Source organism: Ochlerotatus camptorhynchus, unplaced genomic scaffold (genome assembly GCF_037179485.1).
Source record: "Ochlerotatus camptorhynchus isolate MF236.1 unplaced genomic scaffold, CSIRO-AGI_Acam_v1.1 ptg000598l, whole genome shotgun sequence".
NCBI classification, from domain to species: Eukaryota; Metazoa; Arthropoda; class Insecta; order Diptera; family Culicidae; genus Ochlerotatus; species Ochlerotatus camptorhynchus.
Window position 1 is genome coordinate 1,657,902 of NW_027041078.1, and position 12,462 is coordinate 1,670,363.

Here is a 12,462-nt window from a genome sequence, read left to right on the forward strand (position 1 = left end):
GTTTCCTATCATCCTCTGTTCATGAACATCGCAACGAATGTTAGAAGTTGACCATGCAAGCGATGTAATGGTTTTTTGTCTTTTTTTATTTCGTGTTCCATCTACGCTTTCGACTATACCAGTAAGCTTGTAGAACGACGCACATTGTAGAACATTGTAGAACGACGCACACACTTATCTCGAATCTCTCCTGCAGAAAAAGCATACGAAGTCGAGCATGCGAGAAAATGAGCGCTTCATGTTTGCTTTTAGGCTATCCATATTCAGGAGCATGGAGAGAGCAGTGGAGAAGGCACAGGTCTGATAGTCGCAACGTCCGTGGTTCGAGTTCAGTCGGCAACCTTTTTCTATTTTTTTCGACATATTTAATTTCACTCATTAATACACTCCACATTTTTCGGTCTCCAATTTTCTTACATCGGACCGCAGCTAGGTATATCGCATCCTCGGTTCATGTGGTCACCACTTACATCCTCTGATGATGAATCCCACATAATTGTAAGCGAATCTTACATCCCTCGGTTGGGTGTCATCAAAATCAGCGGACGGAACACGTTCAAAGTATTTGTTTCCACACATTGAAGGTACGAGAGGAACTTGACGATCATCTCTTTTGCCAGTGATGGCGGGGGGAGATACCCCTCATCATTCCTTCCCAACAGGAGAGTTTGGTAAAGGAGATGATTACCCCGATTCGTGCCTTCCTCAAAATTGATCTTTGGTTGCTTTCTCTATATACATTTTTAACACTGCCGTACTCTAACGGAGCCATCAATTCTATACTCATCATACTCATCATCAATTCATCTCCTCATCTATCGTATTAAATGATCACTCTAAGTTTGATATCTGACGTTAGGCAACTTCAACTTAATAAGTATACCATAAGCACATAATTTTTGTACGTCAATCTACAATACAACCCTGGATTTCCGAGAAGTTTTAAAAATTTCAACTTTCAGAAGAGATTACTCCACAACCAAAAAAGCTATTCGTGATCTTAGAACGTCAATTTGAAGGTTTTTTAATTTAAATTTTTAGAGGTGTACCTACATTTTGTTTTTGTTATAGTAACTACAGTTAACAGACTGATTACCGGCAGGTATTCAAATTGTCAACAAATTGCCTATTTTCACCATGGGCGGGATTATTTCTTAATATTTTTGGCTCAAATTTTCACCACACTTTGAAAAACTTTTTTACTAGATGTGTTTCCTAACGGCAAATGATATGGACAAATAGTTTTTGAGATGTGACCAGATGAGTGAGTGGTAGTTCTGGTGGAAAATCAATGCTATTTAATATTTTTTTTATTGTTTTCTTGAATTCCTTCACGCCGATGGCACAGTAATATTTTCGGACTGTGGATTTTAACATTCTGTCGTATTGGAATCATGGTGTCGTGGTAGGAAAGATGATGTACTTTACAACTTCTGCATTAGCGATGGTAACTTCCTTAACATAGTTTCCGCTTGACGACAGCGCCAATTTTTGTGATTGGGTGAATCTGAGTACAATTGAGTGTTATTGTTAATTTATTAATTTATCGTTACATTAGATGTTAATCGATTAATTTTTATTCGACCATTGTTATTTTTTTGCTTCCTCTTCAACCTATTTGAGTAAAGTCGGACATAAAATGAAAATATATTTTATATCAGCCTGCATATTCTCTTTGTCGGTGTTGGACCATTTGGTACGAAATAAATATTAAATTTTAGGAATGTTTCCATCGAGTTTACTTTTTTCGTTATTTTGGCACCATATATAAAACATGAAATCACATCAGCGACGCAGCCAGGATTTCGATCTGGGGGAGGTTTTGTAAAAATGATGTTTTTTTAATTAAATCTGGGAACCAATTCCCGATAATTTCTCCAAAAATACACAGGAAAAGTCATAAGAAATTTCCTCCTGTGTAAGTTGGAAGAAACTTTAGAGAAACTTCCAGAGCAAGTCAGCGTACACTTCTGGGCCAAATCAGCCGGAATTTTAAGAGAATTAGGAAGAAGAATCCAGGAGAAAGCGTATGAATTGCCCGGTGTCAGTCATAAGAAATTTTCTGATCAAATCTAGATAAAAAAACTTCCAGATGATGTCAGAGCACTCCTTTAGGGAACTTCTAGGAGAAGTCAGTAGAACCTTTCAGAGGAAGCCGATAATAAAATTCCCAATTCGCTGGAACAAGCTTCCACGGAAAGATGGAAGAAAGTTGCTGGAATTCCAGGGCTTAAGACAAATGTAGGGGACTACAGAAGGAAAAAAATAGGCTAAGTTGGAAGAATCTTCCGAAAGAAGTTAAAAATAAAACTTCTGGTGATATCTGATGAATCTTTCCAATGGAAGTCAGAATAAACCTCTGGACTTAGTTAGAAGAAACTCCTGAATAAAGTCCGAATAAATTGCGGATAGTTGAGAGAATTCATACTCTGCTTTTGAGCTAAATAAAAATATCTCTTTAGTAAAATGAAAATATTAAAGCAACGGACAAAAACGGTCTACATGAACTAACCAATACACTTAAAAATCCTTAATTCTATAACATCGATCGTAGTCGCTCAGTAAAAACATTATTACTAACAATAAAGTCGAACAGCTTAAAAACTTGATTACATACAACACCCATTGCTCTAATAGGTTCTTTCTGTGCATAATTGGTTCTCTGAAAGTTAAGCCTCAAGGGGAAGTTTATCGCTCTGAAAAAATAATTACGTTTTGATTTTTTTAAGAAAATCACAGTTTTTCTAACTTTCTAAACAAAATTCCAGTAAAAAAAAAATTTTTTAAGTCATCATGGCATAAAGTCGGACTCAAAAAACCATAAAACATCGACTTTTCTGTTTTGCTGAGAGTCCAATTTTTTCATGGTGTGATAGAAAAAAATATGACTACATGTAATTTTTGTCAAGAATCTTAGAAAGAAACTGATTTTCTTGGATTTTTGATAATTTTTCCCAATATTTTTAGAAAAATAAAAACGTGCCAAAACTTAATTTTTATTTTCGGGCCGGTAAACTTCCCCTTAAGATTTGCCGTGGTTGTAGCACTAAAATTGATTCGATAAAGTATGTAGGGGAAACTTCCCAACAAAGATAGTTTTCTGATGGCTTTTTCTATGACTATTCAACCTCTTTTCCTTTCAGATTAAATCGCAAAACAGCTTTTTTTTTTTGCTACATTGAACTTAATATAAAAAATCAGCATTCCAAAATAACGAAAAAGTGATCCTCTTCTTTAATTTTGAGACAATTACAAAACAAATATCTTCGGTGGATCCTTAACAAACAAATTTTTCATAGTATAAACCGATAAATTGCTCAAAATGATTCACATTTTTTACTTATAAAAAAGTGTAAAAGTTGACCCGCACTTAGTTTTAAAAAAACAATACGTTATTTAGCTCAAGGCTGCGCCATTGAATAATGATGATCTTGATGATTTTTTATTATTATTATCTCTATTTAGGAGATTTTCAGCCGCAGGCTGGTTCATCTCCGTGATGATTTTTTATTTAGAGACTGATAGCAACCGGTGGAAACTAATGATTTAAAATTGGCTCACTGGTGGTAGATCACCTTTTCGTGGTACGTTACGGGATGTAAGATCTACCACCGATTCCTAGTCCTGACTTCTTTAAACTACGGGAACAGTATTTTTTAGTAATCAAAGGAACACATCTTAGTCCTTGTTACTTTTTATAGCTTGTTGATAGTAATAAGTCCTCGGGTTGCCTGCCTGGACTGAGGATGATCTTGAAACAAGGAAAAAATGAGTTAATTAGTCTTCACCTATGTGATTCCTAATCTTCTAATCGTTGTTCCCTAGTTTGAAGTGGTTAAGGCTAGGGTTCTGATGCATGGTAATTATCGGTGTCATTTCTTAATTTTGTTGTTAAGGAATCCAATTTTGACTGACACAATTGCGCGCTTTTGGAGGGTGTTCCAACTCCGAAGGATATAAATAGCGGGAACTTTTAAAATAGAATCGTTCCCTTGCGATGAAGGCCAGAATGACAACTGTATCAAAACCGAATACTTCATCATTTCTCAATAGTGATGGAGTAATACGACATGCACTAAACTAAAGGGGTGCATCGATTAGCTTGGGACCGAAGATAGTACCAAAACTGAGCCAAAAACTTGAGCACATTTCTTCGGAACCTTCGGGCCTTAGAGTTACCTCCATGCTAATAGTGTTCTTTGACCAAGATTTTCTCAAGAAAATTATTCCATGTTTTGAATCAAATATTTAAGGATTTATAGAACTTGACTCTAAGCCAAGTAAATATCAAAGTGTACAAATATGTTACAATTCCAAATGACATGCAAACAGAGTTGTGACCGATTACAATCACCATCATCAAACAGCTGATGGTAGTAACGCTTTGTACATTCCTATCAATGTGCTCGTCGAAGCTCTCTCCATGACCATCCATCAAGTTGATGAAAGAAGTAAAAAGCAACTGGTGAATGTCGTCTTCTGTTGTGATCCATCACCGATCTGGTCATTCCTGACAATCACGACACTCATCTGTGCTCGTTTTGAAGCAGTTGCTGCTTTGCTTGCTTATGTGAGTGTGTTGGTGAGTGAGCCCAACAGCTTCCGTTTAATGTTGCCTGCTTTGTTTGTAACTCACACACTCGCGCCTGCCGAGACGAACTTGGAATGCGTAGGCATTGTTTTCATTTTCTTCTGTCGTTTCGCTTTTTCTCATAATCGTACTGCAGAAGTCTTCACTGTTTTCGTTGTGCTTTACATTATCGGCAGCGAGTGTAACATTTTGCTTTTGAGTAGCGACCATTACTGGTGATTGTTGTTTGCCATGGCTCTAACTCTCACTGCGTGACAAAACGATCTGTCAGCGATAGTCGGTTGATGCCAAGACGAGTGTCACGTGAGTGTCATTATATTTTGCATCACTGCATGCAAGTTTAATATGGGCTAACCTTATTTGCCTTTCTTGCCTCTTAGTAATGGATCAAACTCTCTTTTGCTTATTAAAGCGCTCCTAGTTGAAGTTTTTGACGTCTATTTGTTGATAACAAAAATAACAATAACGGTGTATTTTGCAGTTCATAAAACGCTCTTGTTTTGGAGACAGTCACCATCGCCATCAAGAGGAGCGTAGGAAAAAAATAACCGGACACAGTCACCTGGAAAATCCATCGTGGTCTGCGTCCAACCTGGCTAAAGTGTAGAATTTTCCTAGAAACACCTTATGGCACGTGCTCAAAACGTACAGGGAAAGCTCCATGGAAGGTCGTGAGGTCCATCAGAAGTGACCCATGTATGTCCGATAGCGATTTGAGTAAAAAGTATGAGGCCGTCCGTAGTACAATGCTGCAAAGGCTTACAGGAATACAGTGCCAGTTTGCGACCAAATCCATCACTCAAGCAGAATACCGTAGCTAGAACCCATGCTCGAAAGCTGTATGACAACCTGCTGACCAAGTCCGGTGGGTGCATAGTATACACTACATACTTATGGACGATGAAACCTATGTAAAGGCTGACTTCGGACAGCTTCCAACATTTTACAAGGCGAAGGCTCGAGGAGGTGTCCCTGTCAGATTAAAATTTGTTTATGCTGATAAATTCGCACGCAAATATCGGGCAGGAAATTTGCAGCTGCGGTCAGAAGACAAGGGTTTTCGTCACTGAGAAAATGATAAACTCGGAGGTTTACAAAACCGAATGTCTCCAGAAGCATGATTTTCCGGTGACATTTTGGCCGGATCTGGCGAGTTGTCACTACAGCCGGAAAGTACAACAATGGTACAATGGCTACGAAGTTCAGTTTGTTCCAAAAACCCTCAATCCACCCAATTGTCCACAGTTCAGACCAATTGAAAACTACTCGGAAATTTAAGGTAAGCAGTACAGTTATCAAAACGGCATCTCAGATAAAAAATGTGTGGGATAAAATCACCAAAACAGTGGACGAGGTCGTTGTGCGCCTATTGATGGGTTGTGTAAGGGAAAAGTTCGAGACCTGCTTCGAAACCACGACGAATAATTTGTTTCTTATTTTTTTCTTAAAATATAAGGAATAGTATGCATTTGAGTCAAATACCGTTTTCAAATCCGTTTATTCAATTTCGAAATAGACCAAAATGATGTTGTTCCTTTACTTAGTACACCATTATTTATTTGCTAATCTTTTATCTTTCTCAAACCGATTTTTTGTTTTGACTTCGATGATTTGCTTTCCCCAAATAGAAGAAATTTTATGTATCCTCTATATTTAGAAGAATCAAGTTTAGCACATTTGAAAGCAATCGAAAGTTAATGTTTTAATGATTTTGCCTTCTTTTAAACAGTTCTTATGAGTTTTACTGTTCTCACTTTCTAAAAACCAAGAATAAAACAAGCAAACATTATTATCAACTACCGTTTAAAATAGCAATCAGTGTTAAGATTTCCGGTACGTTTAAAAATAAACCTCTTCTCTCTGTGCCGGAGCTAAGTAGTTATTCTGTGAACTTAGTCGCACACTAAAAATAGCGTCTCATCGTTGAAACATTTTGCTTGAGCAGCTTTTTCCAACTAATCCATTGTCAAGCGTCGACGGCGGTGCACACACTTTCTTCAAGAAATCGCTCGACTGCCTGCTAATCGGATTCCCACCCGTAATGATCATGTTAACAATCGCTTATTATCACATGCTTGAGCCGCCCTCTTGGAGTTCCACTTAGCTGTCTGTCAGCATAATCCAACTTGGGCGTCATTCCTTTCTTCTTTTTTTTTGCTGCCCCTTATCTTTATCTGATACAACTCCTTAACAGCACACTAATTACATAATCACAGGCACTCTGACCGAGCGTCCCAATGCACAACATTTCACCTTTTCCTTCTATATTGCTCACCTTTTGCCAGCCCGAAGACGAAGATCAGAAGCGATATGATTATATTCCTTAGCATGAATTCCATTTCCGTTCCGGGCGTCGTCGTCCAAACGGTTTCAGTCTTGTGAATGTGGGTGGTTGTATAATTCTCGTGAATCTTGTTTTTACCTACGTTGAACACCTTGACCGAGCGCTTCGAATTCCCAGACTACGACCGGAGTTAATGTGCTTCATTTCGTCGTACCTGCCTTACCCTCCCTACGAGAAGGAGGACGAGGAGAAGCAGGAGACTTCCCTTCACCGCCTACTTAACTGTTTTTCCTTTTTTCCGCAATTTCGTTTTCGCTTAGTCACGCGAGTTGTTTTACGTCACGTTCCTGCCTACTGAGATTGCTTCCTTTATCACCCCCACATGCGCATCGAAAACATTTAGCTTAAGGTTTTAATCCAAAGTAGGTCTAGCATTTTACAACCTCTGTTGGGTTCTAGCATTCATCCACATCGCACTTTTACCGGTGAGGGCACAAACCAGGAACACAGATTATAAGTATTTCAAGCACGTTACACTCATGCCGTCGTGAGTGCAAATCTGATTAGGGGTCACTTCACTTTCTTTGGTGTAACAATGCGGATCTGCTTCATAAACACTTCAACACACTGAACGTTTGTTCATTTTTTTTCTTGAGTCGCCTATGTGCATAATCTCCGGAAGGATTATCCCTTCCGTAGGCAAACCGAAAACAAGTAATATCCTCCTGAACAGGGATTTAATCCTAGTAGCTAGGATACTTTCTGCTGGTCGAAAGTTTGCACATTTTTCTTACTTAGAAACACGCTCAGCCAAAAACCCTCCGACAATTTTTCACAAATCATAATCCAAGGTCACAGCCCCGCGGTTCCTCAGTGCCTCCGTGGCTTTGTCCGGTGACCCATTCCGTCTCTGTGCAGCCACAGCGGAAGAAGAAGGAATCGCACCTTCTTTTAATCACCTCTTTAGAGAGTCGAATATGCCGAATAGCAACTACACAGGGAAGCGCAAAAGAAAATATCGATTTTCCTCTTGCCGAGTGCGCTTCGCTGGCCACTGATCAGATATAATGGCACACGGTTTGGAATCGGAGTTTTTTCCCTATGTTTCCTTGGCCACACCACACACAGTCCAGCAACAACAATAAGGGCACAAGGTACCATTCACAGACAACAATTGGCAAACCGAGCGCGTCGCGATTCTTTCATCCCTTCCGATGATTGTCGGCACCAAACTGATCCTTGGGTCGGGTGAAAATTATGTTCTTCGCCACCGATGGCCGTTTCCAGTAGCTCCGGATTTTCCACCGTTGTTTTCCTTCGCTCACGGGAGCTTTCCGCAAGAGTGAGAGAATGAGTGGGAGAGATTGAGAGACACCAGCGGAGTGTTCGGGAATTCGCTCTCGCGTGCAAAAATTTTCCACAGCCGAATGGAAGGATTTTCACTAAATTGGATTAGGAATTCTAGCGGGACACATTTTCGAGACTCGTTCATCCTGTGATGGGAGAGATCGAAGGTCAGGACGAGAGAGCCAAGTGTCGGAAACGGGAGAAAGTTGATCGTTTTGAAAGCGAACGAGAAGAGTGGAGCGAAGCTTGGCGGTTTCGTTCACACGGCTCAGATTGGATTTCTGTGGAGATCAAGGACCGAGAATGTGGCGCTTGAGAGATGCGTTGCGGTGGGTTTTGGAAGTGAAAAGGATGTGAATGTGTTTGTTGAATAGAAAGAGGACGTATGAAGCGTTTTCATTGGAGCATATCTGCTTTAAAATGTACAGTTATCTCTCCAATAATGCGCGCCTAAGCGATCTATAACTAATTTAACATGGGGGAAAAATTCACCTAGCGAATAAGGCTTCCGTTAGTGGAGTAATACTTACCACCATCAAAATTGCCACTTTTACTCCATAATGTCTTCCACTTATAAAAAGGCTTTCATTTTGATTAAAATGGCAAGTTCCTAAAAATGACGAAAGATAAGAATTGAAAAATTAAGTTTTGTTTTGATGACCGAAAAGTTATTCCTATTTCCAATTAAACAAATATAATCTCATAGTGATAGCAATGTTTAAGGTGATTCCTTGTAGAGTCCACAAATGGCCGCTACGTGGGCTATACATGCACTTCCACTTCGAATTTTCAATTACACACATATCGGAAAATAATACTCCATTTAACCTGAAATTGCTACTTCATGTATGCTGCAGTACAGCAAACGTGGAGTAACAGTTTCATTGTGGTACGTATCGTAGAAGCTGATATTTGTGCAGTCAAAGTTTCGAAGTGGTTACGAGAATATGGATCTCACAGCGAAGCACCTTAATATTCCATTAAATTTGTCGAACCTCTTAACGGAATCCCTTTATGAAGAGATTTGAGTGGGTTGGTTTATTTCCTTAAACCAACGCACTCAAAGCTCTTCATAATGTTTAACATATAAAGCAGGGTTTTAATCATACAAATGGATCGCTAGCTTTTATGCTAAAAAATACTGATTTTTGAGACAAATGGTATTATACGTCGTTTGGTGCCCCCCTAATGTTATTTAAGTCAAAGTGTATTTAGCAGGGTATTCGGAAGTATTATCTACCACGTCTCCTTACGTGCAGCCCATTCATCATTTTAAAACCACCGAAATCATCTTAGCAACAAGCAGTTCAATTTATTCACTTCAATAATGAGCGAGAAAGCGAAACGTATACTTTTCACTGGTTTCTCTGCGCTGTTATATAATACCCTGACTGGATGGCGGCCACATATCCTTCGCCCAGAACGGAAGATGTTCCTGCAACCACGGAGGTGTGGCACGGAGCCCAATCTTGTTGAAATACAACATTTGGCTTCGGACCGTACTGTTCTTTGATCCACGGAAGAACATACTTACTTAAAATCCTGATGCAGACCTCCGTGTTGACCTTGTCGCCTTCTGGCATGAACACTGGGTCCATTTTTTGCCATCGGCAGCCACCAATCCAAACACCATAACGCTAGCAGGATGCTTGGTCAGATACACGTTCTTGTGCTCGTCGGCCACGTCTTTTACCGGAAGAGAACTAATATACCGGTCGGTTCTGGAATTTGATACGGGATCGACGGTAAACATGCTCGTCGGTGAACAGGATCACCGGATTTTTTCGCTTAAGGAAGTTCAAGATTTTTTTTTGCATCGTTCGACTCGTAGCTCCCGGATGCGGTTGGTAATCATGTGAGTTTTTTTTTTCCGTGCCCTCGACTTCGCCCCGCAATCTTCCTTTACGATCTTCCGTGCCGTAAAGTCACTGATCCCGTGTTCCTTTGCCATTTTCTTTATTGAACGCACTGGATTCACCCGAATCTTCCTTTCGATAGCAGCGATAACCCTCGGAACCCGAGCTGACCTCGGACGACCTGTGGCCACCTTCGCGGATAGTTGTCCTTTCTTTTCTCGGTCTAAAACCCTTTTGACGGTCCACCGGGACACTCCCACGGCGATTGAAATGCCTTTTTGCGACATTTGCGCGTGGGACAAATCACGAATACGCTGCCACTTCGTCATGGTGCAACTGTCAAACTAAGTAAATAATTTTCTTTTATACACAGCATACTACGGTATGAGCTATAGGTTACGTGTATGCAAAGAAACCAAGGCATTGTATGTACAGGTGAAACGGGAAACTTAACGATGGTGCAAACATTATCACGCATACGGTAGGTGAATTGTGGCATACAACATTAATTTTGATCAAAAAGTTGAAAATTACACATGGGTCGCATGTGTAATTGCTTGAAATCGCATTGCTTCTTTTGCTCCAAAAGTTGATGAGAATGGATAAAATTTGAATTTGCATCCAAAATATAGTCTTTTTGTTTGAGGTTATAGATGTATTGTAGGGTACTTATTTTAAACCCTACAATACATCAATACAAAAGAAGCAATGCGATTTCAAGCAATTATTCGTTCGACCGTGTTAGAACAATACTTAAGTTTTCAATTAGAGTACAAAGGAGAAAAAATAGTGCAAGGGAGAGCTTTGTTCAGTATACAATTCTAGATAGAGCTGAAATTAGAGCCTAACAGCTTTTGTAAACAATGACTTCTATCGATGATTTCTAGAAATTCAAGGCTCGCCCACGCAAATCAACATCGGGTAGGGAAAGACTTCCACTATCAGATAGTTATGTTGGTCTGCGTGGGCATGCCTTGAGTTCCCAGAAATCATCGATAGAAGTCATTGTTTACAAAGGCTGTTACGCCCTAATTCCAGCTCTGTCTAGAATTTTTCTCAAGAACGTATGTTTGTTTTTATTTTCATTATATTTATTCCAGACTTGGGTAGTGAACAGAGGCTGCACTGGACAGTTCTAATTTCTTTGTCAAGTAAGTTTTGTATCAGGGTGATGTCCAGAGCCTGAAAATTGATATCCGACGCCATTTTGAAATCCAAGATGGTGGCTCCCGGTTTCATAAAAAGTGGAAAATACTGTCAAATACCCTACAATTTGGGTATTTTTGTAATCGGGGTCTAGAGGCCAGAAATTGATATCCGATGCTCATTTGGAATCCAATAAGGCGTAAATACTGTACAATATAGGTATTTTTGGAACGTGGATGACGTGTAGATGCTTAAAATTGATGTTCAACGCCATTTTGGAAACCAATTTGGTGGTCACTGGGTTTAGAAAAAGTGGCTAATACCCTACAATATCGGTATTTTCGGAACGGGACTGACGTTTAGATGCCGAAATTCGATGTTTGACGCCATTTTGGAATCCAATATGGAAGCCATTGCTTTCAAAAAGAGTCAAATACCCTACAATATGGATATTTTCGGATAAGAGACGACATGTAGAGGCTGAAAATCTATGTCCAATGGAAGTCCAAGATGCCGGTCATTGGTTTTTAAAAACCTGTGAAATACCCTACAATATGCACACCAAAAAATAATGAATTTTAATGGTGATGTAAATATCCATGCATGCCAAAATTGAAGCATGTAAACTTCCTTTTCACGTAAACTAGCAACTTGCAAGAAATTTTGCTTACAAAGATGAATGGTTGCATACAATATTTAGAATATTTCATTAAATGACTCATAAATTTACACGATCTGTAATGTGAATTTGTATGATATGTGACGCTCCATTTATGTGCATCATAGTGACAGAAATTTACACTACTTTTTCGAACTGTGTGGGTATTATCGGAACAGGAACAACGCGTGATGTTCGAAAATCGATGTTCGATGCCATTTTGGACTGCAAGATGGTGGCCACCTGTTTAAGAAAAAGTGCAAAATATTATGCGATATGGTCGCCATCCTAGAATCCAACTAGGCTTTGGAAACCTATTTTAGGCATCTACACCTCGTCTCCGTTCCGAAAATACCCATATTTTATGGTATTTACCACTTTTTTGAACCCAATTGCCGCCATATTGGATTTTGAAATGGTGTCGGACATCATTTTTTGGCATTTACATGTCGTTCTCTTCCAAAAATAACCATATTGTAGGGTATTGCCACTTTTTCAGAAACCAATGGTCGCCATATTGGGTCCCAAAATGGGGTCGGATACAATTATTCGTTATTTACACGTGTTATTTTTCAATTCC

The 12,462-nt window shown here is 39.4% G+C and overlaps 1 protein-coding gene across 1 annotated transcript in view; it reads right to left on the reverse strand.

The window, feature by feature from the left end:
• The window catches only part of LOC135713992 (uncharacterized), a 34,560-nt gene extending 26,466 nt beyond the window's left edge, over nucleotides 1–8,094 (reverse strand). The window contains exon 1 of the mRNA XM_065237250.1: nucleotides 6,867–8,094. Coding sequence (XP_065093322.1) covers nucleotides 6,867–6,930 — 64 coding nt within the window. The 5' untranslated portion in view covers nucleotides 6,931–8,094. The remainder of the gene's footprint in view (nucleotides 1–6,866) is intronic.
• Nucleotides 8,095–12,462: the final 4,368 nt, after the last annotated feature.